We start from the raw sequence: 25581 nt of genomic DNA, 5'->3' as shown, positions 1-25581 counted from the left end.
CGCTTGATGTAAAAAAGTTGGAAAAAATAAGTTTCATCAACATTGAATTAGTTCGTGAGGTTTATAGAGAGAAGGGTAGAGCAGAGAAGCAAAGAGTAGATAGAAGGCCAGGATAATGAGCGACACTGAAAAGGATAAGGATGTCCCTATGGTAGACTCGCACGAAGCGACCGAGGAGCCACCCACCACAAGCACCAACACGCCATCTTTCCCTCACTTAGCACAGGAACAGGCGAAGGAGGAATCTGCCACATTGGGAGCAGAAGTAGCTCATAAGAAAATCAATTACGAGCAAGAAGCACAGAAACTGGAGGAGAAGGCCCTTAGGTTCCTGGCAAAGCAAACTCACCCGGTGATTATTCCGTCGTTTGCCTCTTGGTTTGATATTTCGAAGATCCACGAGATCGAAAAAAGATCCAATCCCGACTTTTTCAACGATTCATCAAGGTTCAAGACACCAAAGGCATATAAGGACACAAGAAATTTTATCATCAACACGTACCGTCTTTCGCCGTACGAATATTTGACCATTACCGCTGTGAGAAGAAATGTTGCCATGGATGTTGCCTCGATAGTGAAGATTCACGCGTTCTTGGAAAAATGGGGCTTAATCAATTATCAGATTGACCCCAGGACCAAGCCCAGTCTTATTGGGCCAAGTTTTACGGGCCACTTCCAAGTGGTTCTGGACACTCCGCAGGGGTTAAAGCCATTTTTACCAGAGAATGTGATCAAGCAAGAAGTGGAAGGAGGAGATGGAGCGGAACCACAAGTCAAGAAGGAATTTCCCGTTAATCTCACAATCAAGAAGAACGTTTACGATTCTGCACAAGACTTCAATGCATTACAAGACGAAAGTAGAAACTCCAGGCAGATTCACAAAGTTTACATTTGCCATACATGCGGTAACGAGTCAATCAATGTGCGCTACCACAATTTGCGTGCACGGGACACCAACCTGTGCTCCCGTTGTTTCCAAGAGGGTCATTTCGGTGCCAACTTTCAATCTTCAGATTTCATCAGATTAGAAAACAACGGAAACTCGGTTAAAAAAAACTGGTCAGACCAGGAGATGCTACTATTGCTGGAGGGTATTGAAATGTATGAAGACCAGTGGGAGAAGATTGCTGACCACGTGGGTGGGCACAAGCGTGTAGAAGACTGCATTGAAAAATTCCTAAGCTTACCGATCGAGGACAACTACATCCGAGAAGTTGTTGGTTCAACGCTGAATGGTAAGGGTGGCGACAGCCGCGATGGTAGTGTGTCCGGTTCGAAGTTGATGGAATGCGTGAATGATGCTGTCCAGACGCTACTGCAAGGCGACGACAAATTGGGTAAGGTCTCTGATAAGTCGAGAGAGATCTCCGAAAAGTACATTGAAGAAAGCCAAGCGATAATCCAAGAGTTAGTCAAGCTGACCATGGAGAAATTAGAGAGCAAGTTTACAAAGCTGTGCGATCTAGAAACGCAACTGGAGATGGAAAAACTGAAATATGTGAAGGAATCTGAAAAGATGCTGAACGACCGATTATCACTGAGTAAACAGATTCTTGACCTGAACAAGTCGCTGGAGGAGTTGAATGTGTCGAAGAAACTGGTACTGATCTCGGAGCAAGTAGACTCGGGCATACAACTAGTGGAGAAGGACCAGGAGGGCGATGACGAAGACGGCAATACGGCCACAGGACATGGCGTGAAACGTGTAGGCAAGGAAGGCGAGGAAGTAGGCGAAGGCGACTCCATTGCAAAATTGCAGCCCCAGGTGTACAAACCGTGGTCATTGTAAAAAAATATATAAGAAAAAAAAAAAAAAAAAAAAAGAGAGCCTACAAAGTGTACTATTGTCATATTTTATATTTCTAATACAACGTATATAAAACTAGAGAGAAGAAATTTTATAAGTGAAAGTGAATGTGGATGCGTGCGCGTGTGCGTGTGCGTGTGCGTATGCGGATATGCTATTATTCCTCGCGGATGTAGAAGGGGTTGTGGTTGTCGTTTGCATTGGACGTCTCGTGGGCGGTATTGCTGTCGGTGGACAGATGCAAGGAATTGAGGACTCTGGTGTGCGCTACCGAGGCTGCTTTGTCGTTGTAAGATGACATGTCGTCATCTTCATCGATATCGTTATCGTTATCGTTATTGTTGTCTTCGATATTCTGCGATGTGTCCTGAAAGTCTGTATTGGAGTGCAGCGATCCGCCATTTTTTCCTTGGAAGTATTTTGTCTTCTCGATATTCAGCTGCTGCTTGAGTTTCTGCTCGTTCAGGTCATCGATCAGAGAGGTTACGTCGTCGTGACTGAGCTGCAAGGTGGTAGGGGCCCTTCTGATCATCAAGTGCGATGTTATTGTTGCTGTTTTTTTTTTCTCTTCAGACCGCTAATATCATATATACGTACATCCTAGATCCATCCATTATTCCTCTACTTTTGTGCAATGTGAAAGGACAAAGAGACAGGAAAAAGAAAAAATTATGGTGCGGCCTAAACATCGGATGTGGTGCATCTTTTAGTGCCGAGTAGCCAGAGATTAAAATGCCTTGTTGGCGCAATCGGTAGCGCGTATGACTCTTAATCATAAGGTTAGGGGTTCGAGCCCCCTACAGGGCTTATCTCTTTTTTTCTCTAACAAAAAAAAAATTCGTGTTTCTATTTTGCATATTTTCCTATATTTTCCTATATTTTTTTCTCGGCTCTTATACAGCAAAACTAGGTTCATATAAAAAAGATACGGTTATATGCATTATTTAGATCGGAAAAAGTCTCTGTCTAATGCGGTCACCTAGGGTTCGTCCTTTCAAGCGTATGTAAGACAACCATTCCTTCACACCCATGAGCGCGAGTGACAAAACAAAGCTCTGCAATAAGGGCATGAGCAGGACATCGCGAACCACAACTTTCGTAATCACACCCGCCTTCCGTGAGAGAGACGATGAGGGTGCCAATTCCCTGTGTAAAGCTTTCTTGAACACTTTCTCGAACCTCAAATCAGGTATGTTCAAATGTTTGTTGGGAGTTGGCGCCGTAGGTACGTTCATTTCTACGTTCCCACAGTTTTTCTTGCTGCCTTGCCTTCTTTGCGTACGGTGTGTATGTGTATGTCTGTGTGCAAGTATTTCCTATGCTGCAAGTGCGATTTTCTCGTTTTCTATTTTTTTTTTTTTTTGCCTCGCCTAATATGTGGTAGGCGAAAGGCTGACCCGGCCGCTCGCACGGAAATATTTGGCAAATGAGTCTTGACCATAGAAAAATGTATATAACCAGGGAAGAAGTCATGCTTCGGAAGGACCAGAAGAGAAGAGATGAGCAAAGGAGACAGAACAAGAGTAGCAGAAAGTCATGGGCCGTACAACTTCTGAGGGAATACACGGTTTTGTGGACGATCTAGAGCCCAAGAGCAGCATTCTTGATAAAGTCGGAGACTTTATCACCGTAAACACGAAACGGCATGATGGGCGCGAGGACTTCAACGAGCAAAACGACGAGCTGAACAGTCAAGAGAACCACAACAGCAGTGAGAATGGGAACGAGAATGAAAATGAACAAGACAGTCTCGCGTTGGACGACCTAGACCGCGCCTTTGAGCTGGTGGAAGGTATGGATATGGACTGGATGATGCCCTCGCATGCGCACCACTCCCCAGCTACAACTGCTACAATCAAGCCGCGGCTATTATATTCGCCGCTAATACACACGCAAAGTGCGGTTCCCGTAACCATTTCGCCGAACTTGGTCGCTACTGCTACTTCCACCACATCCGCTAACAAAGTCACTAAAAACAAGAGTAATAGTAGTCCGTATTTGAACAAGCGCAGAGGTAAACCCGGGCCGGATTCGGCCACTTCGCTGTTCGAATTGCCCGACAGCGTTATCCCAACTCCGAAACCGAAACCGAAACCAAAGCAATATCCGAAAGTTATTCTGCCGTCGAACAGCACAAGACGCGTATCACCGGTCACGGCCAAGACCAGCAGCAGCGCAGAAGGCGTGGTCGTAGCAAGTGAGTCTCCTGTAATCGCGCCGCACGGATCGAGCCATTCGCGGTCGCTGAGTAAGCGACGGTCATCGGGCGCGCTCGTGGACGATGACAAGCGCGAATCACACAAGCATGCAGAGCAAGCACGGCGTAATCGATTAGCGGTCGCGCTGCACGAACTGGCGTCTTTAATCCCCGCGGAGTGGAAACAGCAAAATGTGTCGGCCGCGCCGTCCAAAGCGACCACCGTGGAGGCGGCCTGCCGGTACATCCGTCACCTACAGCAGAACGTGAGCACGTGACCGTGCACCAATGGGAAGCACGTTCCGGGCATATCGGACTGGGGCGCGCCTCCCCTGCGCGGTGCTTGTTATAAGAGGCGCTTTGCTGGAAAGTGGCCCACACCGGGTTTTCGAGATTAGGACCTACTCAGTCTTAAGGGCAGTATTGGTTGGCGCTTATTTGCACATATTGTATACACGCACTCACATTAACAGAAGCACACATATACACTTACACCTACACACACGGATAAAGAAAAAGAAATAGAAAATGGGCATGTTGGAACTAGTTGGTGAGTACTGGGAACAACTAAAGATAACCGTTGTGCCTGTTGTGGCCGCGGCCGAAGATGACGATAACGAGCAGCATGAAGAAAAGGCAGCAGAAGGAGAAGAAAAAGAAGAAGAAAATGGGGATGAAGATGAGGATGAAGACGAAGACGAAGATGATGATGATGATGACGACGAAGATGAGGAAGAAGAGGAAGAAGTCACTGATCAGTTGGAAGATTTGAGAGAACATTTCAAGAACACGGAGGAGGGTAAGGCCCTTGTGCACCACTACGAGGAGTGTGCTGAGAGAGTCAAGATACAGCAACAACAACCCGGCTACGCGGATCTTGAACACAAGGAGGACTGTGTGGAGGAGTTTTTCCATCTACAGCACTATTTGGACACTGCCACGGCACCTAGATTATTTGACAAATTAAAGTAGTCTGTTTATCCGTCATATTCCCTATATTCATATTTATTCTGAGTCTTGTTACAATTTCTTCAAGAAACCGATCCTTATTTAACCTACTGTATTTAGAAAGTAAATAAATAAACTAAAATCAAAGCAAAAATAATTTTATACACTATTCTTATTTTTATTTTTTAATTTTTAATTTTTTTTATAAGGGAGCACAAGTATACAGACGGAAAAGGGATTAGGCTTTTTTTATGCGCTCTGTCTAGTACTGTTTTCTTTTACATCCGTACATACTCTTAGACCCATACAGCGCATGTATTCTTGTTTTCGACTTTTTTTTGGTTTTTTTTTTTTAGTTCTGTAAGGACAAAGAAAAATGGTCGCTAGCCGCGCTCGGGAAAACCAGCGATATTCTCAATGTAGGAAGTCTACCATTTTCCCTTTAGGCTTTGCCATAATCTCTGGATACATACAATTTCAGAATATTTCAATACTGCATATTTCAAGATTCAACCCATTATTTTATAACATTTTTCATTCAATATTCAAGAACCCCGGAACAACAATACAGTTAGAAAGTACGTTATATTATCATGAAGTCCCCATTTCGCCCATTGGAAATGCAGGTAGCCAAATCTGAGGTGCGCTGAGTGGCATATAGTGGAGGATATAAAGAAAAAAAGAGAGAAGGGAAAATAATGGAAAGTTACCAGTGTTTGAACTTATAGCGAACGCTCTTTCTCGAACGTTCAATTACCTTTAGCATACCCTTGTTCGAAGTTGCCCCCGCTAGCACCACTTCAGATTGGCAGTTAGCTGCCACGCTACTCCCCTCCACCGTTATGAATCATTTTTACTAACCTTTAATGACCATTCGCAATTTCTGCGTACATTCATCGTCTTCTCCAGAAAATGGCTAAGTCTAAGAACCATACCGCTCACAACCAAACCAGAAAGGCTCACAGAAACGGTATCAAGAAGCCAAAGACCTACAAGTACCCTTCTTTGAAAGGTGTTGATCCAAAGTTTAGAAGAAACCACAAGCATGCCCTACACGGCACTGCTAAGGCTTTGGCTGCTGCCAAGAAATAAACTTTTTAAGATTATAATACGTTAAAAATTTACATATTATTTTGTCTGATTTTATATAACATGTTTTATTATCTTAATTGAAGGAAAATTTATCTCAATATCCAGTACCGTTTTCTTTTTTTATTTCTTTTTTTTTTTCTTTTAATTTTCTTTTTCCTCCTTATGTGCCACAAAATGGAAGCGTCACAAATTAATAACAAAAGATAAATGATGTATAAAACAATGGTGTTGACCTTCTACTGAGTAGCAACACATAGAGAAGTATAAGGCCTCACATAAGCATACAAACAAGCCCGCAATGACAGAACAAGTTAACAATGACACTACCAGTGACACTACCACTACCATTACCACAGTTTACATTTCGAACCTGCCATTCACGGCGAGTGAGCGAGACCTACATGCCTTCCTAAACAACTATGGCGCCAGTTCAGTGTTGATTCCAACGCAGACCGTCCGCAGATTCAGCAAAAGGCACAATAGCAACCCTCGCAAACCACTAGGCATAGCATTTGCCCAGTTCGCAAACAATACTCTGGCTTTGAAGGCCATTCAAGACTTGAACGGAACCGTTTTCCAAAATCAGAAACTATTTCTAAAGTTACACGTTCCTTACGAGGCAGACTCTACTCCAGACACGGATGTAAAGAAGCCCAAAGAAAAAAATAAGGTTAAGAAGACACCAGAGACTGCCGCGGATACGGTTTACTGTCACGACCTGCCAGACGATATAACCGACAGTGAGATCCGTGAGTTGTTCCAGCTCTACTCGCCTCAAGAAATCTGGATTTACAGGTCCAAGGTGTACAGGAGAAAGTGTATTCCTTTTGCTCCACACCAAATTACTGCCGCTTTGGTCACTTTGCAATCTGAAACCCCAATTGGGGACATTTGTGACAGTGTGGCCAAGACAGCTACTTTGAGGGGCAAATCGATAATAGTGAAGCCCGCTTACGTCTCTAAGATTCAAGAAATTAAACAATTGGTCAAGGACAACTTAACCAATGCGCGCGACCCACCTCCAGCAGCATTGGCAGAGCCAGCGCCAGCGCCAGCGCCAGTAGAGCCAGCGGAGCAAGTGCAGGAAGGGCAAGACAATGCGGAAACCAATGATGTCCCACCTCCGCCTGCTTCGTCTTCCGATCGTCCAACCGTGGCTGCTACTTAGATCTTTATAAAATTGAAAAGGGGGTATAAACAGTGAGAACTTAACATAAAATACATATATTCGTTTATTGCTAAGTAAACTAAAATTGATCTATTATTTTTCTTTTCTTTTCTTTTGCGGCTGGGGGAACCCCTTTTAAGACAAAATAAGACTTTTTTCACCCGTACATTTTTAACACCCAATTCCTTTCCGGCTCCAACTTTCTTTTTTTTTCGAAAATGATGAGCTTAGTCCTGCGTCCGCTTCCCAAAGAAAAAATGCGTAAGCCTCTTTCACTTCGGCAGCTCACTCTTCCCACTTTCCCTGTATTCGAAGGTACCGTAGGCAGAGGCCTATCCTCATTCTCCCACTGTGTAAACTAGGCGTTCTGCCTAGCGGCTAAGCGTTCTCCGCGTATTGTTTCACCGTTGGGCCTACGGTCGATGGTTTGGCATTGCTCTGCACGATCAGATCAATCTGGAATAGTATGGGAATTGCCAAACGCAGCACCAGTGCACATGGATGTGAACCTATGGATTACTACGCAATGCACTATCGCATAGGCATAATCGATTGAACCCTGCCCCTCCCCTCCTTCAATATCATTACCTCGTTTTTTTTATTATTGGGTCATTTTTTAGCGACTAATAACCATTTCTGAGCAAACTAAGAAACCATTAGATCAATAAGCAATGGGTATGTCAGCACCGTGATTTAACAACCATGTGATTGTCGTAATGGCGCAATGTCATCACACCCTTTTACAGTCTTTTTATTCCTTTTGTTGAAAATGTATCGTGTATACTAACAGAACTGTGTTTTTTCTCATTATTTTTTATTCAGGTAGAGTTATTCGTAACCAAAGAAAGGGTGCTGGTTCTATCTTTACCTCCCACACCAGATTGAGACAAGGTGCTGCCAAGTTGAGAACTTTGGATTATGCTGAACGTCACGGTTACATTCGTGGTATCGTTAAGCAAATTGTCCACGACTCCGGTAGAGGTGCCCCATTGGCCAAGGTTGTCTTCCGTGACCCATACAAGTACAGATTGCGTGAAGAAATCTTTATTGCTAACGAAGGTGTCCACACTGGTCAATTCATTTACGCCGGTAAGAAGGCTTCTTTGAACGTCGGTAACGTCTTGCCATTGGGTTCTGTCCCAGAAGGTACCATTGTCTCCAACGTTGAAGAAAAGCCAGGTGACAGAGGTGCCCTAGCCAGAGCTTCCGGTAACTACGTTATTATCATCGGTCACAACCCAGACGAAAACAAGACTAGAGTCAGATTACCATCCGGTGCCAAGAAGGTTATCTCTTCTGATGCCAGAGGTGTCATCGGTGTCATTGCCGGTGGTGGTAGAGTTGACAAACCATTGTTGAAGGCTGGTCGTGCTTTCCACAAGTACAGATTGAAGAGAAACTCTTGGCCAAAGACCCGTGGTGTTGCCATGAATCCAGTTGATCACCCTCACGGTGGTGGTAACCATCAACATATTGGTAAGGCTTCTACCATCTCTAGAGGTGCTGTTTCTGGTCAAAAGGCCGGTTTGATTGCCGCCAGAAGAACTGGTTTGTTACGTGGTTCTCAAAAGACCCAAGATTAGATTATGTAAAATAGTCATTCTTTAAGCAAGATCTAAAAAAAAAAAGATAACTCAAAAAATTCCTCAAAGCAAACAATACAATATAACATAACACTTATTTTTAAAGAAAAATTTCTAAATTAGATTTTGTTCTGTAGTAATAGAATATTTCTTCAAAGTAAACTTTAATATACTCTCATAAGCTCCCCCCTTCTCCCCTGTGAAGCATTGCTTCATGGAGGGGGTTGACTTCTTGAATAAAATGGCTTTCTGCCTTACGCGTTTATAGTGATTACCGTGTTGCGTGGCTCTGATGATGGGCATTTCTAATTTTAAGATCAACAACAGTAAACACACGGTGCAGTCAAGAAATCTCGAGGCAGACCACGTAAATACAAGTCAATTTTAGTATCGTTACCGCATGAAGGTAGAGGAATTGATTATTGATGGTTTCAAATCATACGCTACAAGAACAGTCATTACTGATTGGGACCCTCAATTCAATGCTATTACAGGTCTAAATGGGTCCGGTAAGTCGAACATTTTGGACGCCATTTGCTTCGTGCTCGGTATAGCATCAATGAGCACTGTGCGAGCATCTAGCCTGCAAGATTTGATCTATAAGCGTGGTCAAGCAGGTGTTACCAAGGCAAGCGTAACCATTGTTTTTGATAATACCGATAAATCAAATTCTCCCATTGGGTTCACTAACTCTCCTCAAATCTCTGTTACAAGGCAAGTCGTGCTTGGTGGAACTTCTAAATATCTGATAAATGGGCATAGGGCACCTCAACAGTCGGTTTTGCAACTATTTCAATCCGTGCAGTTAAATATCAATAATCCTAATTTTTTAATCATGCAAGGTAAAATTACCAAGGTTTTGAATATGAAACCCTCAGAGATCTTATCACTGATTGAAGAGGCAGCAGGGACAAAAATGTTCGAGGATCGTAGGGAAAAGGCAGAAAGAACAATGTCTAAGAAAGAAACTAAATTACAGGAGAACAGGACTCTGTTAACTGAAGAGATCGAACCTAAACTGGAAAAACTTCGAAACGAAAAGAGAATGTTCCTAGAATTTCAGTCTACTCAGACTGATTTGGAAAAAACTGAACGAATTGTTGTATCCTATGAATACTATAACATTAAACATAAACATACATCAATAAGAGAAACTCTGGAGAACGGTGAGACTCGTATGAAAATGTTAAATGAATTTGTTAAGAAAACTTCCGAAGAAATAGACAGTTTGAATGAGGATGTCGAGGAAATCAAACTTCAGAAAGAAAAAGAACTACACAAAGAAGGCACAATCTCCAAGTTGGAAAATAAGGAGAACGGTCTTTTAAATGAAATTTCTCGTTTGAAAACTTCACTGTCGATAAAAGTAGAAAATTTGAATGATACTACTGAAAAATCAAAGGCTCTGGAGTCAGAAATTGCAAGTTCCTCTGCAAAGCTAATCGAAAAAAAATCGGCATACGCTAACACTGAAAAGGATTATAAAATGGTGCAGGAACAACTCAGTAAACAAAGGGATCTTTATAAACGAAAAGAAGAATTAGTTTCCACTTTAACCACAGGTATTTCCTCGACCGGTGCCGCAGACGGTGGTTATAACGCACAGTTGGCCAAGGCAAAGACTGAGCTGAATGAAGTCTCCTTGGCGATAAAAAAATCAAGCATGAAAATGGAGTTGTTGAAGAAAGAGCTATTGACAATTGAACCTAAATTAAAGGAGGCCACGAAAGATAACGAGTTAAATGTGAAGCATGTTAAACAATGCCAAGAAACGTGCGATAAACTACGAGCCCGACTAGTCGAATATGGGTTTGATCCATCACGAATTAAAGACCTGAAGCAAAGAGAGGATAAATTGAAGAGCCATTATTATCAAACATGTAAGAACTCTGAATATTTAAAAAGACGCGTAACAAATCTGGAATTTAACTATACGAAACCTTATCCTAATTTTGAAGCCAGCTTTGTCCATGGGGTGGTGGGTCAACTTTTCCAGATAGATAATGATAATATTCGCTATGCTACTGCTTTGCAAACTTGTGCCGGAGGTAGGCTATTCAATGTTGTTGTTCAAGATTCTCAGACGGCCACTCAGCTATTAGAAAGAGGAAGATTACGCAAGCGTGTTACCATCATACCTCTTGATAAGATATATACGAGGCCAATAAGTTCTCAAGTGCTTGATTTAGCCAAGAAAATTGCTCCTGGGAAAGTTGAATTGGCAATAAATTTAATAAGGTTTGATGAATCTATCACTAAAGCGATGGAATTTATTTTTGGAAATAGTTTAATCTGTGAAGATCCGGAAACAGCAAAGAAAATTACCTTCCATCCAAAGATCCGCGCTAGAAGTATCACCCTTCAAGGTGATGTATACGACCCAGAGGGTACATTGTCTGGTGGTAGTAGAAATACCTCTGAATCGTTATTAGTTGATATTCAAAAATACAATCAAATTCAAAAACAAATTGAGACCATTCAGGCTGATCTCAACCATGTAACGGAAGAGCTACAGACGCAATATGCTACATCGCAAAAAACAAAGACCATTCAAAGTGATTTAAATCTCTCGTTGCATAAATTGGATTTGGCTAAGCGTAATCTCGACGCGAATCCATCTTCCCAAATAATTGCTAGGAATGAAGAAATTTTGAGGGACATTGGAGAGTGTGAGAATGAAATCAAAACCAAGCAAATGAGCTTAAAGAAATGTCAAGAAGAAGTTTCGACCATTGAAAAAGACATGAAGGAGTACGATAGCGATAAAGGATCCAAGTTAAATGAATTAAAGAAGGAATTGAAACTATTGGCGAAAGAGCTGGAGGAGCAGGAATCGGAGTCAGAACGTAAATATGACTTGTTTCAAAACTTGGAATTAGAAACAGAGCAATTGAGCTCAGAACTAGATTCTAATAAGACGCTATTGCATAACCATTTGAAATCTATTGAAAGTTTGAAATTGGAAAATTCTGATTTGGAGGGAAAGATACGAGGTGTTGAAGACGACCTTGTAACAGTCCAGACAGAACTGAACGAAGAAAAGAAAAGGTTGATGGACATTGATGATGAACTAAATGAATTAGAAACATTGATAAAGAAAAAACAGGACGAGAAAAAAAGCAGTGAATTAGAACTACAAAAATTGGTCCATGACTTGAACAAATATAAGTCTAATACGAACAACATGGAAAAGATAATTGAAGATCTGCGACAGAAACACGAATTTCTTGAGGATTTTGATCTGGTGAGAAATATCGTCAAACAAAATGAGGGTATCGATTTGGATACTTACAGAGAAAGGAGTAAACAATTGAACGAGAAGTTTCAAGAGCTCAGAAAAAAAGTTAATCCAAATATTATGAATATGATAGAAAATGTTGAGAAAAAGGAGGCAGCATTAAAAACAATGATTAAAACGATTGAAAAAGATAAGATGAAAATCCAAGAGACTATATCGAAGTTGAACGAATATAAAAGAGAAACTTTAGTCAAAACATGGGAGAAAGTGACACTTGATTTTGGTAATATTTTTGCAGACCTTTTACCAAATTCATTTGCAAAATTGGTTCCATGCGAAGGTAAGGACGTAACGCAGGGTTTAGAGGTTAAAGTAAAGCTTGGTAATATATGGAAGGAAAGTTTGATTGAATTGTCCGGTGGGCAAAGGTCGTTGATTGCTTTGTCATTGATTATGGCATTGTTGCAATTTCGACCAGCGCCTATGTATATTTTGGATGAAGTTGATGCTGCTCTTGATTTAAGTCATACGCAAAATATAGGTCATTTGATTAAAACAAGGTTTAAAGGATCTCAGTTCATTGTAGTCTCGCTTAAAGAAGGTATGTTTGCCAATGCTAATAGGGTCTTCAGGACGAGATTTCAAGATGGTACCTCCGTAGTTAGTATAATGTGATGGTTAGTTTTCATAAGACAAATAAATATTGTAATGTAATCATATTTCAATAATTTTCTATTTGGCAGCCAATAGAAAAGCTTGCGCATAGAAGAAAACTAAAAGTAAAAAAAAAATAGAAATGTTCAAGACAGGTTCAATAAATAGATATTTAGTTTTTATTACTATATTAATTTAGTAGACTTCTAAAATGTATCTTGATGCTTCCTTTAATTCTTCAATTGCGGCATCCAAGTCGACTTTGATGCCTCTTTCCTCGGCGTCTTTAGCCAGAATGTCTTGCAAAGCTTGAGTAATATCTGGAACTGGCCAAGTAGGGCCACACAAGTAAAATGAACCTTTATTATCAATCATTGCAGTTTTTAATTCATCCAAATTCTCTTTGATACGATCTTGAATGTAAATTTTTTGAGGTTGGTCTCTTGAGAAAGCAGCGCCGATGTGTGTGATAATACCTGCATCTTTGTAAGCCTCCCATAACTCACCATATAAATATTCTTCTCTTTTGTGTCTTGAACCTAGATATAGGAAGACTTCACCAATCTCATAACCTTGCTGCTTTTGCCATAATTTCTCTTCAACAATGGCCTTGAATGGTGCCAAACCAGTACCTAAACCACTCATAATAACTGGTTGCTTTGGAGATGGTGGTAATTTCATAACAGATGGTTTAACGCTAACGACCAATTCTGAACCGACAGCAAGGTCTGAGATATACTTAGAAGCTTGACCGTACCTTTTTCTTCCTTTATTATCCACCCAATCAACAACAACGATCAATAAATGAACTTCATTTGGATGAACTTTCTGAGAGGAGGCAATTGAGTATTCTCTTCTCTTCAATGGTTCAATGATAGTAACAAGTTCCTCAAGAGATGGGCGAACAGATGGGAACAATTCAAAAATGTCAGCATATGTATAATACTCCACATCTTGAAATCTCTTCAAATCTACTGCACCGGCAGGAGTAACCAAATCCTCTAATTTTTTCTTCTCCTCTTCGTTAGAGGCATATGGAATCAATGATTCGTAAAATCTTTTTGGTGGTTTACCGAAAATATCCAAATTTTCCACAAATGCTTGTAAGACGGTTCTTGTTTCTAACAAATGGTGGTTGTCCTTGTTGGGGACTAAGACAACATCGGATTCATTTAGACCATAGAAGGTTAAGAATTCTTTGACCAAAGATTCATTGTTTCTGGCATGAATACCGAGGGCTTCACCGATGTCATAAGTCATTCCAGTACCAGAAATATCGAATTCAATATGGAAAATATATCTATCATAATCAGCAGGCGTAACACGTCTATTTTCTTTAACTTTCACGACGAAGTTCTTGACGGGTAAATCGGGTCTTAGTTTATTCTCAACTTCATATGCCTCTTTGAAGGACAACTTCTTGGCAATATCAGAGATCTCAGAGGTCTCAGGTAATGGTATTTCTTCAATGGTACTGTTATTTGGGAGGAAAGATGTTTCATTAACGAAAATTGGTAAAGCTGCAGGCTCTTCCTCATCCTCTTTCTTTTCAATGTTTATTTCAGAAAATTTAGTGTACAGCGCTAGCGGAACCTCACTGAGGAAGTTTTTGAATGCACCAGTGAGAAATTCAGAAATCGAGGCTGCTGAAATGTCTGCACCTGAATCAATGCTTTTCCAGATACGGTTGGTACATTCTGCGACATCTAGACCGAAGGCCAATTTCCAGAAAACGGCTTGGATAAACAAGGACAATTTGGACTCGTCGTTAGTGGTCTCACCATCGATGATAAACAATTTGATGTTTTTCTTCGCAATAGATATTAGGAATGATTCAGGAATTCCCAAATTCTTGACGTAACTTTCTACAGAATTTAAATCCAAATCTTTAACTGCCTTTTGGGAAACCAACGCAATTGAACCTTGTTCTGCGACGGTAGCAGCTACGTCTAAATGCTTCAATAAACTGACATCTTCAACGACTGATAATTTCGTAGAATCGATGTTTGAAACAGGTATCTGTTCTTTCGAGGTCACAAATTGAGCTTGGAAGGTACCAGCATTAGCCAAGTTATCAAATTTCGTTCTCAAAGACACAAATTTCCCATCTTCCAAAGACAGAGCTTTCACAAGTTTGGAGGCAACATCAATATTGATACTCTTATCAGAGGCCCAATAAATGAATCCTTCGCCGAAAGATGAATCGGCATTGTAAGTGAATTCAGGGATGAATGACGATACAATTGATTTGACAGCTTTTGGGGACCAAATGAAATCTGGTTGATAGATGTACTCAGAAACGCTAATTGAGGTGCGGCCGTGGTAAAATAAGGCGGCTGAAACTTGAGATCTCAAGAAAGAAGGCGAAGAACCATCCAAAGTTTGGCCTATAACAACAATTTGTTTGGTAGTGGATGGAACGTGAGTGACAAACTTAGCAACGTTAAAAGGTAATGGCACTCTGACGTTGATTAACCCGATTTTGGAATTATTACCACTAATCGCAGAGTTGAACAATTCGGATTCTAAAGACCCATAAGTGATAAACACAGTTTCAGCATCCTGAGCACCAAAGTATTGGAAATTATGTAGTCTCAATCCAGTCAATTCATTAAACTTATCCAAGACATCATCAAAGGCAGCATCTGGTGCAATAACTTTGGATAGTTTTGCCAAAATAGATGCCTCAGGAACAGATTCGACCAACGGCAAGACGGTTTTCGAGTAGTTTAATCCGTCAAATAAATTGATAGCTCCGGAGTTATTACTGAAAGTGGCAATCGCCAATGCCAGTAAGGCGACACTTTGTACCTCGTTAGCGGAAATCGGAGTCACGACACCATACTTCAGCTTGGAAGCAGCATCCAATGCGGTTACATAATCGTTGGTGACAGAGCCGGTAGCATTGTCGTAGTTTAAAGCACCAACATTCAAAAGAAACTTACCATCATGAGAGACGGTTTTCAAAGAGTTAATGAAGTATGGCAGCGAAAACCCTGGAGCAACAATTGCTGTAGTGTTCTTCAATCCATGAGAAAACCCTAAAGGAGCCAAACCAGCGCCAGATCTGATATCCAGCTCTTGGAAAAATGGCTTCCCACGTGATTCGTTACCACGCTTTTCAGACCATTTTTTTAGATCTTGGTGTAGCAAATCGGGTTGAGAAAAGGACTTGTAAGCAAAAATGGAGTCCACGTTATTGAACAGCACAGATGAAATGGCAGTTACGGGTGTACCATATTTTGGCAGTGAAGTTGCATTTTTGGCCTCGCCAAAAGGATTGGTAGCAAACTCAACTGGCATCTCGTTGTATATTTGGGTGACCTCGAGGAAAAGCAGTTGAAAAAAACTATGTGCACCCCATCTAAACGAAACTATTTCCAATCAAAAGATGGTGGTCTCGAGAACTACTGCCCTCTGTTGCTTATATATACCTTTTGCTCGAAGATGACTATGGGTTTCCGACGATTCATGAATGAGTCTTTTCTACGGCACCAAAAAAGCCACACCTGTGGGGTGAATTGTGGTCACGTGCTTCTATAAGCTCACGTGGTGTGGTATATCTTATTGGGAATGTTGATAGTGTTTTCTTTTAATACCTGTATACCAGAACCTTAAACATACGTATATATTTAGATGCATTATTTGTGGAATATTTGCTTACATTTGGTGATTTCGCGAGATTGGGGCAAGCCATATGCAAAGTCTTCCACAAAGAAAGTCCCCTTTCTGTCGAGAATATAAAGCTTGTTGCCCTCTGGGTTAAACCGCAAAGTAGCTGATTCATAAGCCCTGTAGGCATTTGCCACGGTTTCAACGAGGATTGTCCTTCTTTTTTCGTTGTTGTCCATCATGGTGGGGGCACACATGATGTAAACTGATCCGTTGCGGTCGAGGAAGGCAATTGCGTCGTTTCTTGGTGATATTTCGCACTTGTGAATCTTGCATCCAATCTCATCTACCCTTATAAGCATGGATGGTTGTGCCACGGTCCGTACACCGTTAATTTGGGTGATTTTGGTGTTTATGACCAGTGGAGATGAATTGAATGCTGTTGATGTGATACACATCAGATTTGGATTTCCTGGGAAAAGTTTTGTGTCAGTGATACCTTCAGATTCTAAGGAAGTGTCTATGGACCGAACACTTTTCATTATCAGTCTTGGTTCGTTTATTTTCTGCAAAGATATGATCAAGAACCGCGACTCTAGCGCGGTCGAACATGTCAGATACTTGGCGTCGTGCGAAAGTTGTATGGTATTGATGGGATCTCTGTATGGAAGTGTTATGGTGATTGGTGGGGGGAACTCGGGCTCCAAAGTCACTTTATTTCTGGTAATTTGTTGGATCACGACTAATGCTTGTTCCGCGCCTGTATGTCTATCCTTTCCGGTGATTCCGTAGGCTATTATCTGCGACCTTGGATCTATGTCTATGCATCGGATGGGGAATCTCGACACGTAGGTATAGATGAGTTTGCCGTTTTGGTGTATGTCGTGTACATTAAGAATGTTTTGCGAACCCGATATTATCAAGAAATCATTGGAAAGTTTGCAAAAACGTTGGCTCCAGTTTTTCTTTTTCTTTTTTGACGCTTGAGAAGTAGTGGAGAGTGAAGATGACGATTGCTCTGTTAGTTGGTTGAAGTTGGGACCATATTCTCCACTAGACTTGCCACATGATACTAGTTGAGGAGAGTTGTCCTTCGGATTAATCGAATAAATTTCCCACTTGTGTTCAGTAATTAGAGCAAATTTGGTGCAATCGGGAGAAATGCTTTGGTTGATGAATAATTTGGATTTCGTCCCTAGGAATTTGGGGTGTGTGTTGAACTGAAATTTTTTTCTGTACATGGGGAAACAGTTGGCAAAAAAGTACTCCTTTTCTTCGTCCAGATCATGTGCACTATTTGTTTGGTAGTTTGCTGTGGAAGGTATTGTAACGTCCGTAGACATCAAAGAGAAGTTGTTATCTATCGGCACAGTTCTTGTGTTCGAGGCATTATCCAGGATTTTCCAGTTCGCGTGGTCGTCATAGTTGGGCTCGAGTAAGCTGCTTGAGTAATTCTCCTTAGTGGTGTGTTCTTCTTGATCACGGGTGGTGCCAGTCGTGAGTGGGTGGTCCGACCCTACCTCTGTATTCGCATTATGCATCTTCGAAGCCACAATATGGAAGAGTTCGAGCAGTGATGATTTCTCCTTAACTGTAGGGTCTGATAGTGTCTTGTTATCAGCTTCTAGCCCAGCAGTGGAGGAAGAGCGCGATGGCGTTAGCGATAGTGATGATGATGATGGTGAAGTCTTTACTATAGCGGGGAGCTCATCGCTTTCGCTTTCGCCCTGTCCGGTAGTACTTCTGAAGAAGTCAATCTGACGAGCCAAATCTCGCAGCGGCTTGATGGCTGAAAGTAGTCGAACATTTTCTCGCTGACAGATGGGACACGCAGTTTGCTTGTTCGAAGTTTCCCTGCATAAATCATTGAATAGCGATTCAGATATACAGCAGCCACACGTAAGCACAGAGCAGTCTTTGACTATACCGTATTGCACATGTGATTCGTCAGTACCAGTTGCACCATCGAGTGATAGCCGTTGCGGTAGATAGAGGTCGTGTTCTATATCGTCGAGCACCCTCGCTATATCCGTCTGGCGGCCCCACTTTTGTCTATGAGAGTGCATGAACGCCTATCAGTTGTGTATTTCGTACCTATGTATGTGTGAGTGTGCGTGTGCTAAATTTTACGGGTATCTTTTCAGTGCTGATAAGGTAATCATTGATGACTACTGTAATGGTAATGTTAATAAGACGAATAACTCCTCCGCTTGAAAAAGGTGTGAAAATCAAAAGTGCGCCTCATGAAATAATGATAAAGGAATCTTTATATAGCAAAGTAATCAACAAAAACGACTCTCGGTAGCCAAGTTGGTTTAAGGCGCAAGACTGTAATTTACCACTACGAAATCTTGAGATCGGGCGTTCGACTCGCCCCCGGGAGATATTTTTTTCTGAAATTTTTTTGGCTTTATTTTTTCATTAATACACCTGTGTTAGTTATGATTGCCACTAGCTTATATACGTGACTTCTGTGACTTCTGTGACTACTGATGTGTTTTTAGTAGAATACAACTGTTTTTTTCTGTAATGCGTTTTCACATATTGGCACCAGAAAGTGTCGTTACTTTATAAAGCAAGCGACTAGAACAACAATCACACACACACACACACACACACACACACACACACACACACACACACACACACACACACACAAGCTATGAGCCTGATAACGTGAGTCATTCGTTTTTTAGCCGATAGTAGAGATATGCATTTGAAGGCCATTGCTATTGTGTCAATCAAGAAAGCTGTATCACTTTCAACGGGGAATGTACTTTTAGCACCATAAGTTTTTCTTCACTTGGTTCAAAGGTAAACAAATTGAAATTGAAACAATAATGTACCAAATATTTCCGATTCGTTCGAGGTATAATACGAAACAATTGCACAGAGGCTGGGACTACAAAGTACGCTTATAAAAAAAAAAAAAAAATGCGTAGGAGTGTATACCTCGACAACACGATCGAGTTCCTGCGAGGCAGAGTATATCTCGGTGCATATGATTACACGCCGGAAGATACTGATGAGCTGGTGTTTTTTACCGTGGAGGACGCAATCTTTTACAACAGTTTCCATTTGGATTTCGGTCCCATGAACATTGGACATCTATATCGTTTTGCCGTTATTTTCCATGAAATCTTGAATGACCCAGAAAATGCCAATAAAGCCGTTGTTTTCTATTCATCTGCATCGACCAGACAACGTGCTAACGCCGCATGTATGCTTTGCTGTTATATGATCCTCGTTCAGGCATGGACTCCGCATCAAGTGCTTCAGCCGTTGGCGCAAGTAGACCCTCCCTTCATGCCATTTAGAGATGCCGGTTATTCTAATGCGGATTTCGAAATCACAATTCAAGATGTGGTTTATGGCGTTTGGAGGGCTAAGGAAAAAGGCCTTATTGATTTGCATTCCTTCAATTTGGAGAGTTACGAGAAATACGAACACGTGGAGTTTGGAGACTTCAATGTACTCACCCCAGATTTTATTGCATTTGCGTCACCACAAGAGGACCATCCAAAGGGCTATCTCGCTACCAAATCTTCACATTTGAACCAGCCGTTTAAGTCAGTTCTGAATTTTTTCGCCAACAATAACGTCCAATTAGTGGTAAGGTTGAATTCTCATTTATATAATAAAAAGCATTTTGAAGACATTGGCATTCAACATTTGGATCTAATTTTCGAAGATGGTACATGTCCTGATCTTTCCATTGTAAAAAACTTTGTTGGTGCTGCTGAAACGATAATTAAAAGGGGAGGTAAAATTGCTGTGCACTGTAAGGCTGGGCTAGGTAGAACTGGTTGTTTAATTGGTGCTCACTTAATATACACGTATGGATTTACCGCTAACGAGTGTATTGGCTTCTTAAGGTTTATAAGGCCGGGAATGGTCGTTGGCCCTCAACAGCATTGGTTATATTTACACCAGAATGATTTTAGAGAATGGAAGTACACAACCAGAATTTCTTTGAAGCCTAGTGAGGCCATTGGCGGCTTATATCCCTTAATAAGTTTAGAAGAATACCGCTTACAAAAAAAGAAACTTAAAGACGACAAGAGGGTTGCGCAAAATAACATTGAAGGTGAATTAAGAGATTTAACCATGACGCCGCCATCCAACGGTCATGGGGCGCTTAGTGCCAGAAATTCGAGCCAACCTTCTACGGCGAATAATGGAAGTAATTCATTCAAGAGCTCAGCCGTCCCACAGACTTCGCCTGGTCAGCCGAGAAAGGGCCAAAACGGTTCTAATACTATAGAAGATATCAACAATAATCGTAATCCAACTTCCCATGCGAATAGGAAGGTAGTAATAGAAAGCAACAACTCAGATGACGAATCCATGCAGGATACCAACGGCACAAGTAATCATTATCCCAAAGTTTCGCGCAAGAAAAATGATATCTCCTCTGCTTCATCGTCCCGAATGGAAGATAACGAACCCAGCGCAACGAACATCAATAATGCCGCAGATGATACCATACTAAGACAACTATTGCCCAAGAATAGGAGAGTAACGTCAGGGAGAAGGACTACAAGCGCCGCCGGTGGTATAAGAAAAATAAGTGGCTCCATCAAGAAATAATTTATTTCATTTTTATATATATATATATCATATAATAAAAAAACTTACTAATAATAACCTTGAAAAGTTTTATGCCATTTTTCCAGTGTCCCTTCTCGCTGTCTTTTCGAAAGAGTCATATGTATACCGGCAATAGTAACTTGCCTGATTTATGCATAATGCCGTTGTATTTGCTAGCCAGTTTTCCACCGCTGTCTGTGGGTTGCGACCATGCTACCTGGTACCTAGGAATAACTTCACCGTAAACAATATTTTCTCTTGCAACGTCAATCAATTTGGTTGCGATACCCAACTTCCTTGCTGTCCTGCACACCCAAATTCTCGATATGCCAATCTTAAAATCGGGGTACACATTCTGTACCAATCTTCTAGAATCATAAACCATCCAACGTCCACGACTAGATGTTTTACCATTGCCCCCATAAAGGTTCTCTATAATTATTATTCCGACCGCCCTGTCATTTCTTATGTATACAAACGCTTTGCCTTTTTCTTCTGTGGTACTGTTCCAAATGACATTCTCATCGTGTGGCGCATTCAGCTCGTTATTCACTAGTGTCATTATCTCCGTCATGGCTCGGACTTCACCATTCGACTTATCTGGTCTCACATATACAATCTTCTCCTCCTGATGGGTAATAGACGGACTACTTTTTTTCAAAGGTGAGGAGTTCAATGGCGTTATTGTCCCTGTCGATCTTGATAGATGCACCGTCCTTGAATGGTTTCGCTCTGTGTATACTATAGAACCCCAATTCGGCGACCATTTACGTCCATGCAGCTGTAAAGTGTGGTATTTCTCGTGGATGGCGCGATCTTCTATTGATGTCGAGGAATATGACATCTCACATTTATCACACTTGACTATTTTATTCGATTTCGAACCATTATTAACTTGCAATTTAGACTGGATAAGATTTGGTTTACTGCCCGCTTTTCTCTGCGATTTCCTAGCTTTCATTTTGTGCAACGATTTATATTCTGTTGAACCCTAATATGTAAACATAGATATATGTTGATGTCCGTTGTAGCTGGCATCTCCTTATGTATTATTACTGATTACAGTACGCGAAAGGCTTTTTTTCTATTACGCGTTGACGTTAAATTTCATTTGTTAAGATTCTTCCCTAAGTCGAAGGATGATCAAGGCGGCAGGAGGTTTCAACATGCCAACAATGGAAGTGGTTAAGAGACGTTTTCTGGTTTCTGGGCAGCTGTTACATAGAATCTCTGATTTACATGCTCAAGTATTCGCAAAGATCGGTATGATGGGAAAATAGGTGAATTTTGGGATAATGACTGAGATTATACCGTTGTTAATGCTATAATATTAATTATACAGAATATATTAGAAGTTCTCCTCGAGGATATGGGAACCCACAGAAGCGAATCGATGTTTCTACATAAAAGAAAAAAATAATCTCATTTTATCTTCGGTTTTGAATCTTTTCATTTTTTTTTCCTATTACATTATCAATTCTGGCATTTCAGTGTTTATAAAAAGATCAAATTGCTGTTTGAAACTCATTGCGCTAATTCCATAATTTTGCACCATGTATGCTCATGACTCCATATAGGACAACATACTGGTAGGAATATTATCAAGTGAACGATAACGGTTCTTCTCCCAACAAGAAGTAAGCCTGGTGAGTGTATTTTGAAGCTTTTTGGAGGGGCGGCCACGGAATAAGATATGAACACATACTGGCAATTGGGCTGAGATCTGATTACATTGTCGACAGATTCCCATGAAGGTGTTTGAGAGAATTTTGATTGAGTCGTTATACAAATTGCTGTGGACACGTACGCATAAAGTAGTTCGGGCAGCTATGTTTGCCACGTAGTAGCTACAATATTAAGCATAGCAGACTAAATGCAATTGGCTGTGTTGAAAGAAACTTCTGAACTGAGATTCAAGTAACGTGATTGTGTGCGCCATTTTACACAGGCTGCGCGGCAAATCAAAACCAAAGATACTTCTCCGGAGGTATACGTGTTGCATTTTCAACAGACTATACGAGTTTTTTCTGATCGTTGTATATTTAAGTGCAGCTTGGACTTACAAGCTCTATACTAGGATAATGATCTCATTGGATTCAAGAGAAAGAAACTCTATACTGGCGCCAAATTAGCAGTGTCAAATTTCGAAAAGGTGATGACGCCCTATGCAGTAGCAATTACCGTGGCCTTACTAATTGTAACAGTGAGCGCACTCCAGGTCAACAATTCATGTGTCGCTTTTCCGCCATCAAATCTCAGAGGCAAAAATGGAGACGGTACTAATGAACAGTATGCAACTGCACTACTTTCTATTCCCTGGAATGGACCTCCTGAGTCATTGAGGGATATTAATCTTATTGAACTCGAACCGCAAGTTGCACTCTATTTGCTCGAAAATTATATTAACCATTACTACAACACCACAAGAGACAATAAGTGCCCTAATAACCACTACCTAATGGGAGGGCAGTTGGGTAGCTCATCGGATAATAGGAGTTTGAACGATCCGCAAACGATGCTATGGCCGGAAAAGAAGGAAGACGAAAAAAACTGCCAAGAAACTTTTAAAGGGGCCTGTTCGTGTACCAAAAGGTTTTGCAAGGGTTATTTCTCTGTAAATATTTTTGGGATAAACCTGAATATATCTTATAGCTCTGGAAAGTGATTGACATGTCATTTTTTGGAAATTAGTTATAGATACATAGAATATACTAAAGAATTCTCCTTGAAGACCATGGTCACCGAAAATTTCACAGAATACTACAAACTATTCTCTTATTGATGTTTCTCCTTAACACCCAGGGTGCTTTAGCTACAATGAAGTTAATAGCAATATCTATATGGTTGCACTGGCCTCTAGCTGCGAATACGATAATACGAATGCGTAGGTAAATGATAATTATCATCTATCGATTAGTGTTTCTTCCTACTAATATATCATTATATGGGTATAAGAAGATGGCATAAAAGTTGAGAAACAACCATCGGATTTAATGGAGGCTGAAATGCAAGGATTGGTAATGGAATAGGATAATGAATGACAGCATATAAAATGGAGGAAGAGGTGATAATATTATTACGTAGAATTCTCTTTTTTGGATTCAGGATCAGTGAGGACAGCTTCTAGTATATTCTGCATACCTAAATGCTATTCTTTTTTTTATCAATTTGATTTACTAAATGCTATTTATCCCAAATAATCCATATAAGATTTTAATCTAGATGGAGGGTAAAAGCGCGGAAACATGAGTGTAAACTGATTGTGCAGATATTTACACATTTGAGTAGCTCGTCAAGGGCAATCAAGCTTTCAATCTTGCCGGTTTCATACATGTTGATAAGCTAATGAAACTACTAATGTCTTGCTGTAAAGTAAACCTGTATCATTTCTGTTTGGAAGATTTCAACAAACGTTCGGGCGTGTGGCGTAGTCGGTAGCGCGCTCCCTTAGCATGGGAGAGGTCTCCGGTTCGATTCCGGACTCGTCCATTTAAATTTTTTTATTTTTTTTGTCAAATCTCTCTATCTATAGAGATAATCTCTATCAACTCAAATGATACTGGATATTATATGTACATTTTCCATTTCCCGTACAATCTTTCCCTTTCAAACACATTTTAGTACTTCTTGATACGTACAATTCAGTAAAAATCCTCGAGGTCATGCACTCACACCATTCACACTCCGGTGACTATAGTGCCCACGGTACGGACCCTTTGGATTCCGTGGTCGATCAAGTGGTCAACCTCAACTTTCACACGTACTGTTTGACAGAGCACATACCAAGAATTGAGGCCAAGTTTATATACCCCGAAGAGCAGTCATTGGGCAAGAATCCTGAGGAAGTCATAACCAAGCTAGAAACATCGTTCAAGAATTTCATGAGTCATGCGCAAGAAATCAAGACTCGTTATGCTGATAGACCCGATGTGCGGACTAAATTCATTATAGGAATGGAGATCGAAAGTTGTGACATGGCTCATATCGAATATGCAAAGCGACTCATGAAGGAGAATAATGATATTTTGAAGTTTTGTGTGGGTTCGGTCCATCACGTCAACGGGATCCCTATTGATTTCGACCAACAACAATGGTACAATTCATTGCATTCCTTCAATGATAATTTGAAACATTTTCTCCTGTCTTACTTCCAATCACAGTACGAAATGCTGATCAATATTAAACCGTTGGTCGTGGGTCACTTCGACCTTTACAAATTATTTTTGCCCAATGACATGCTAGTAAACCAGAAATCGGGCAACTGCAACGAAGAAACCGGAGTTCCTGTAGCTTCACTGGACGTCATCAGTGAATGGCCAGAAATATACGATGCAGTTGTAAGAAATTTACAATTTATAGACTCCTATGGCGGCGCAATTGAAATCAATACGTCCGCATTAAGAAAGCGCCTCGAGGAGCCGTACCCCAGCAAAACCTTATGTAATCTGGTCAAGAAGCACTGTGGATCCAGATTTGTTCTAAGTGATGACGCACACGGCGTGGCGCAAGTGGGTGTGTGCTATGACAAGGTAAAGAAATACATAGTAGACGTGCTACAATTAGAGTATATTTGCTACCTTGAGGAAAGCCAATCACCAGAGAATCTGTTAACTGTAAAGAGATTACCCATTTCGCAATTCGTTAATGATCCCTTTTGGGCCAATATATAATCTGATTATCTTGAACTGGATG

At 40.9% G+C, this 25581-nt stretch overlaps 17 protein-coding genes and 4 non-coding genes across 21 annotated transcripts, besides 2 other annotated features; 15 read left to right on the top strand and 6 right to left on the bottom strand.

Annotated features, from left to right (window-relative positions):
- Positions 1-115: 115 nt before the first annotated feature.
- On the top strand, positions 116-1789 carry RSC8 (Rsc8p; the record flags this gene model as incomplete). The annotated part of the gene is made up of 1 exon (NM_001180002.3): positions 116-1789. The coding sequence occupies one exon, from the start codon at positions 116-118 to the stop codon at positions 1787-1789; it is 1674 nt and encodes a 557-aa protein (NP_116695.3).
- Positions 1790-1964: 175 nt separating this feature from the next.
- Positions 1965-2339, bottom strand: CDC26 (anaphase promoting complex subunit CDC26; the record flags this gene model as incomplete). The annotated part of the gene is made up of 1 exon (NM_001180001.1): positions 1965-2339. The coding sequence occupies one exon, from the start codon at positions 2337-2339 to the stop codon at positions 1965-1967; it is 375 nt and encodes a 124-aa protein (NP_116694.1).
- A 202-nt stretch (positions 2340-2541) lies between these two features.
- Positions 2542-2614, top strand: YNCF0014C. Its single transcript has one exon. It is a non-coding gene; the product is annotated as a tRNA-Lys (tRNA).
- Positions 2615-2751: 137 nt separating this feature from the next.
- On the bottom strand, positions 2752-3042 carry YFR035W-A (uncharacterized protein; the record flags this gene model as incomplete). The annotated part of the gene is made up of 1 exon (NM_001431138.1): positions 2752-3042. One exon carries the CDS (start codon positions 3040-3042, stop codon positions 2752-2754), a length of 291 nt encoding a protein of 96 aa, NP_001418067.1.
- Positions 2837-3181, top strand: YFR035C (uncharacterized protein; the record flags this gene model as incomplete). The annotated part of the gene is made up of 1 exon (NM_001180000.3): positions 2837-3181. The coding sequence occupies one exon, from the start codon at positions 2837-2839 to the stop codon at positions 3179-3181; it is 345 nt and encodes a 114-aa protein (NP_116693.3).
- Positions 3182-3343: 162 nt separating this feature from the next.
- Positions 3344-4282, top strand: PHO4 (phosphate-sensing transcription factor PHO4; the record flags this gene model as incomplete). The annotated part of the gene is made up of 1 exon (NM_001179999.1): positions 3344-4282. One exon carries the CDS (start codon positions 3344-3346, stop codon positions 4280-4282), a length of 939 nt encoding a protein of 312 aa, NP_116692.1.
- Positions 4283-4532: 250 nt separating this feature from the next.
- On the top strand, positions 4533-4976 carry QCR6 (ubiquinol--cytochrome-c reductase subunit 6; the record flags this gene model as incomplete). Its single annotated transcript, NM_001179998.3, has 1 exon — positions 4533-4976. One exon carries the CDS (start codon positions 4533-4535, stop codon positions 4974-4976), a length of 444 nt encoding a protein of 147 aa, NP_116691.3.
- A 352-nt stretch (positions 4977-5328) lies between these two features.
- Positions 5329-5592, top strand: MIN10 (Min10p; the record flags this gene model as incomplete). Its single annotated transcript, NM_001184591.1, has 1 exon — positions 5329-5592. One exon carries the CDS (start codon positions 5329-5331, stop codon positions 5590-5592), a length of 264 nt encoding a protein of 87 aa, NP_878072.1.
- A 272-nt stretch (positions 5593-5864) lies between these two features.
- On the top strand, positions 5865-6044 carry RPL29 (60S ribosomal protein eL29 RPL29; the record flags this gene model as incomplete). Its single annotated transcript, NM_001184311.3, has 1 exon — positions 5865-6044. The coding sequence occupies one exon, from the start codon at positions 5865-5867 to the stop codon at positions 6042-6044; it is 180 nt and encodes a 59-aa protein (NP_116690.3).
- A 298-nt stretch (positions 6045-6342) lies between these two features.
- On the top strand, positions 6343-7212 carry RRT5 (Rrt5p; the record flags this gene model as incomplete). Its single annotated transcript, NM_001179997.1, has 1 exon — positions 6343-7212. One exon carries the CDS (start codon positions 6343-6345, stop codon positions 7210-7212), a length of 870 nt encoding a protein of 289 aa, NP_116689.1.
- Positions 7213-7334: 122 nt separating this feature from the next.
- On the bottom strand, positions 7335-7588 carry RUF23. The gene has a single exon (NR_132175.1). It is a non-coding gene; the product is annotated as an RUF23 (non-coding RNA).
- A 295-nt stretch (positions 7589-7883) lies between these two features.
- RPL2A (60S ribosomal protein uL2 RPL2A) lies at positions 7884-8795 on the top strand (the record flags this gene model as incomplete). Its single annotated transcript, NM_001180030.3, has 2 exons — positions 7884-7887; positions 8035-8795. 2 exons carry the CDS (start codon positions 7884-7886, stop codon positions 8793-8795), a joined length of 765 nt encoding a protein of 254 aa, NP_116688.3.
- Positions 8796-9195: 400 nt separating this feature from the next.
- Positions 9196-12708, top strand: SMC2 (condensin subunit SMC2; the record flags this gene model as incomplete). Its single annotated transcript, NM_001179996.2, has 1 exon — positions 9196-12708. One exon carries the CDS (start codon positions 9196-9198, stop codon positions 12706-12708), a length of 3513 nt encoding a protein of 1170 aa, NP_116687.1.
- Positions 12598-12945: an origin of replication (ARS608; Extremely inefficient autonomously replicating sequence on Chr VI; activated early in S phase in <10% of cell cycles).
- On the bottom strand, positions 12883-15990 carry MET10 (sulfite reductase subunit alpha; the record flags this gene model as incomplete). The annotated part of the gene is made up of 1 exon (NM_001179995.3): positions 12883-15990. The coding sequence occupies one exon, from the start codon at positions 15988-15990 to the stop codon at positions 12883-12885; it is 3108 nt and encodes a 1035-aa protein (NP_116686.3).
- Positions 15991-16328: 338 nt separating this feature from the next.
- PTR3 (Ptr3p) lies at positions 16329-18365 on the bottom strand (the record flags this gene model as incomplete). Its single annotated transcript, NM_001179994.1, has 1 exon — positions 16329-18365. The coding sequence occupies one exon, from the start codon at positions 18363-18365 to the stop codon at positions 16329-16331; it is 2037 nt and encodes a 678-aa protein (NP_116685.1).
- A 229-nt stretch (positions 18366-18594) lies between these two features.
- Positions 18595-18683, top strand: SUP6. Its single transcript is given in 2 exon segments — positions 18595-18633; positions 18648-18683. It is a non-coding gene; the product is annotated as a tRNA-Tyr (tRNA).
- Positions 18684-19233: 550 nt separating this feature from the next.
- CDC14 (phosphoprotein phosphatase CDC14) lies at positions 19234-20889 on the top strand (the record flags this gene model as incomplete). Its single annotated transcript, NM_001179993.3, has 1 exon — positions 19234-20889. One exon carries the CDS (start codon positions 19234-19236, stop codon positions 20887-20889), a length of 1656 nt encoding a protein of 551 aa, NP_116684.3.
- A 115-nt stretch (positions 20890-21004) lies between these two features.
- Positions 21005-21850, bottom strand: ECO1 (Eco1p; the record flags this gene model as incomplete). Its single annotated transcript, NM_001179992.1, has 1 exon — positions 21005-21850. One exon carries the CDS (start codon positions 21848-21850, stop codon positions 21005-21007), a length of 846 nt encoding a protein of 281 aa, NP_116683.1.
- Positions 21851-22163: 313 nt separating this feature from the next.
- Positions 22164-22380: a long terminal repeat (Ty1 LTR).
- A 664-nt stretch (positions 22381-23044) lies between these two features.
- Positions 23045-23554, top strand: ULI1 (Uli1p; the record flags this gene model as incomplete). The annotated part of the gene is made up of 1 exon (NM_001179991.3): positions 23045-23554. One exon carries the CDS (start codon positions 23045-23047, stop codon positions 23552-23554), a length of 510 nt encoding a protein of 169 aa, NP_116682.3.
- A 751-nt stretch (positions 23555-24305) lies between these two features.
- YNCF0011C lies at positions 24306-24378 on the top strand. The gene has a single exon. It is a non-coding gene; the product is annotated as a tRNA-Ala (tRNA).
- A 173-nt stretch (positions 24379-24551) lies between these two features.
- HIS2 (histidinol-phosphatase) lies at positions 24552-25559 on the top strand (the record flags this gene model as incomplete). The annotated part of the gene is made up of 1 exon (NM_001179990.1): positions 24552-25559. The coding sequence occupies one exon, from the start codon at positions 24552-24554 to the stop codon at positions 25557-25559; it is 1008 nt and encodes a 335-aa protein (NP_116681.1).
- Positions 25560-25581: the final 22 nt, after the last annotated feature.

Source organism: Saccharomyces cerevisiae, chromosome VI (assembly GCF_000146045.2).
Source record: "Saccharomyces cerevisiae S288C chromosome VI, complete sequence".
NCBI lineage: Eukaryota > Fungi > Ascomycota > Saccharomycetes > Saccharomycetales > Saccharomycetaceae > Saccharomyces > Saccharomyces cerevisiae.
The sequence above is the reverse complement of the archived record's forward strand: the minus strand, read 5'-3'. Positions and strand labels throughout refer to the sequence as shown.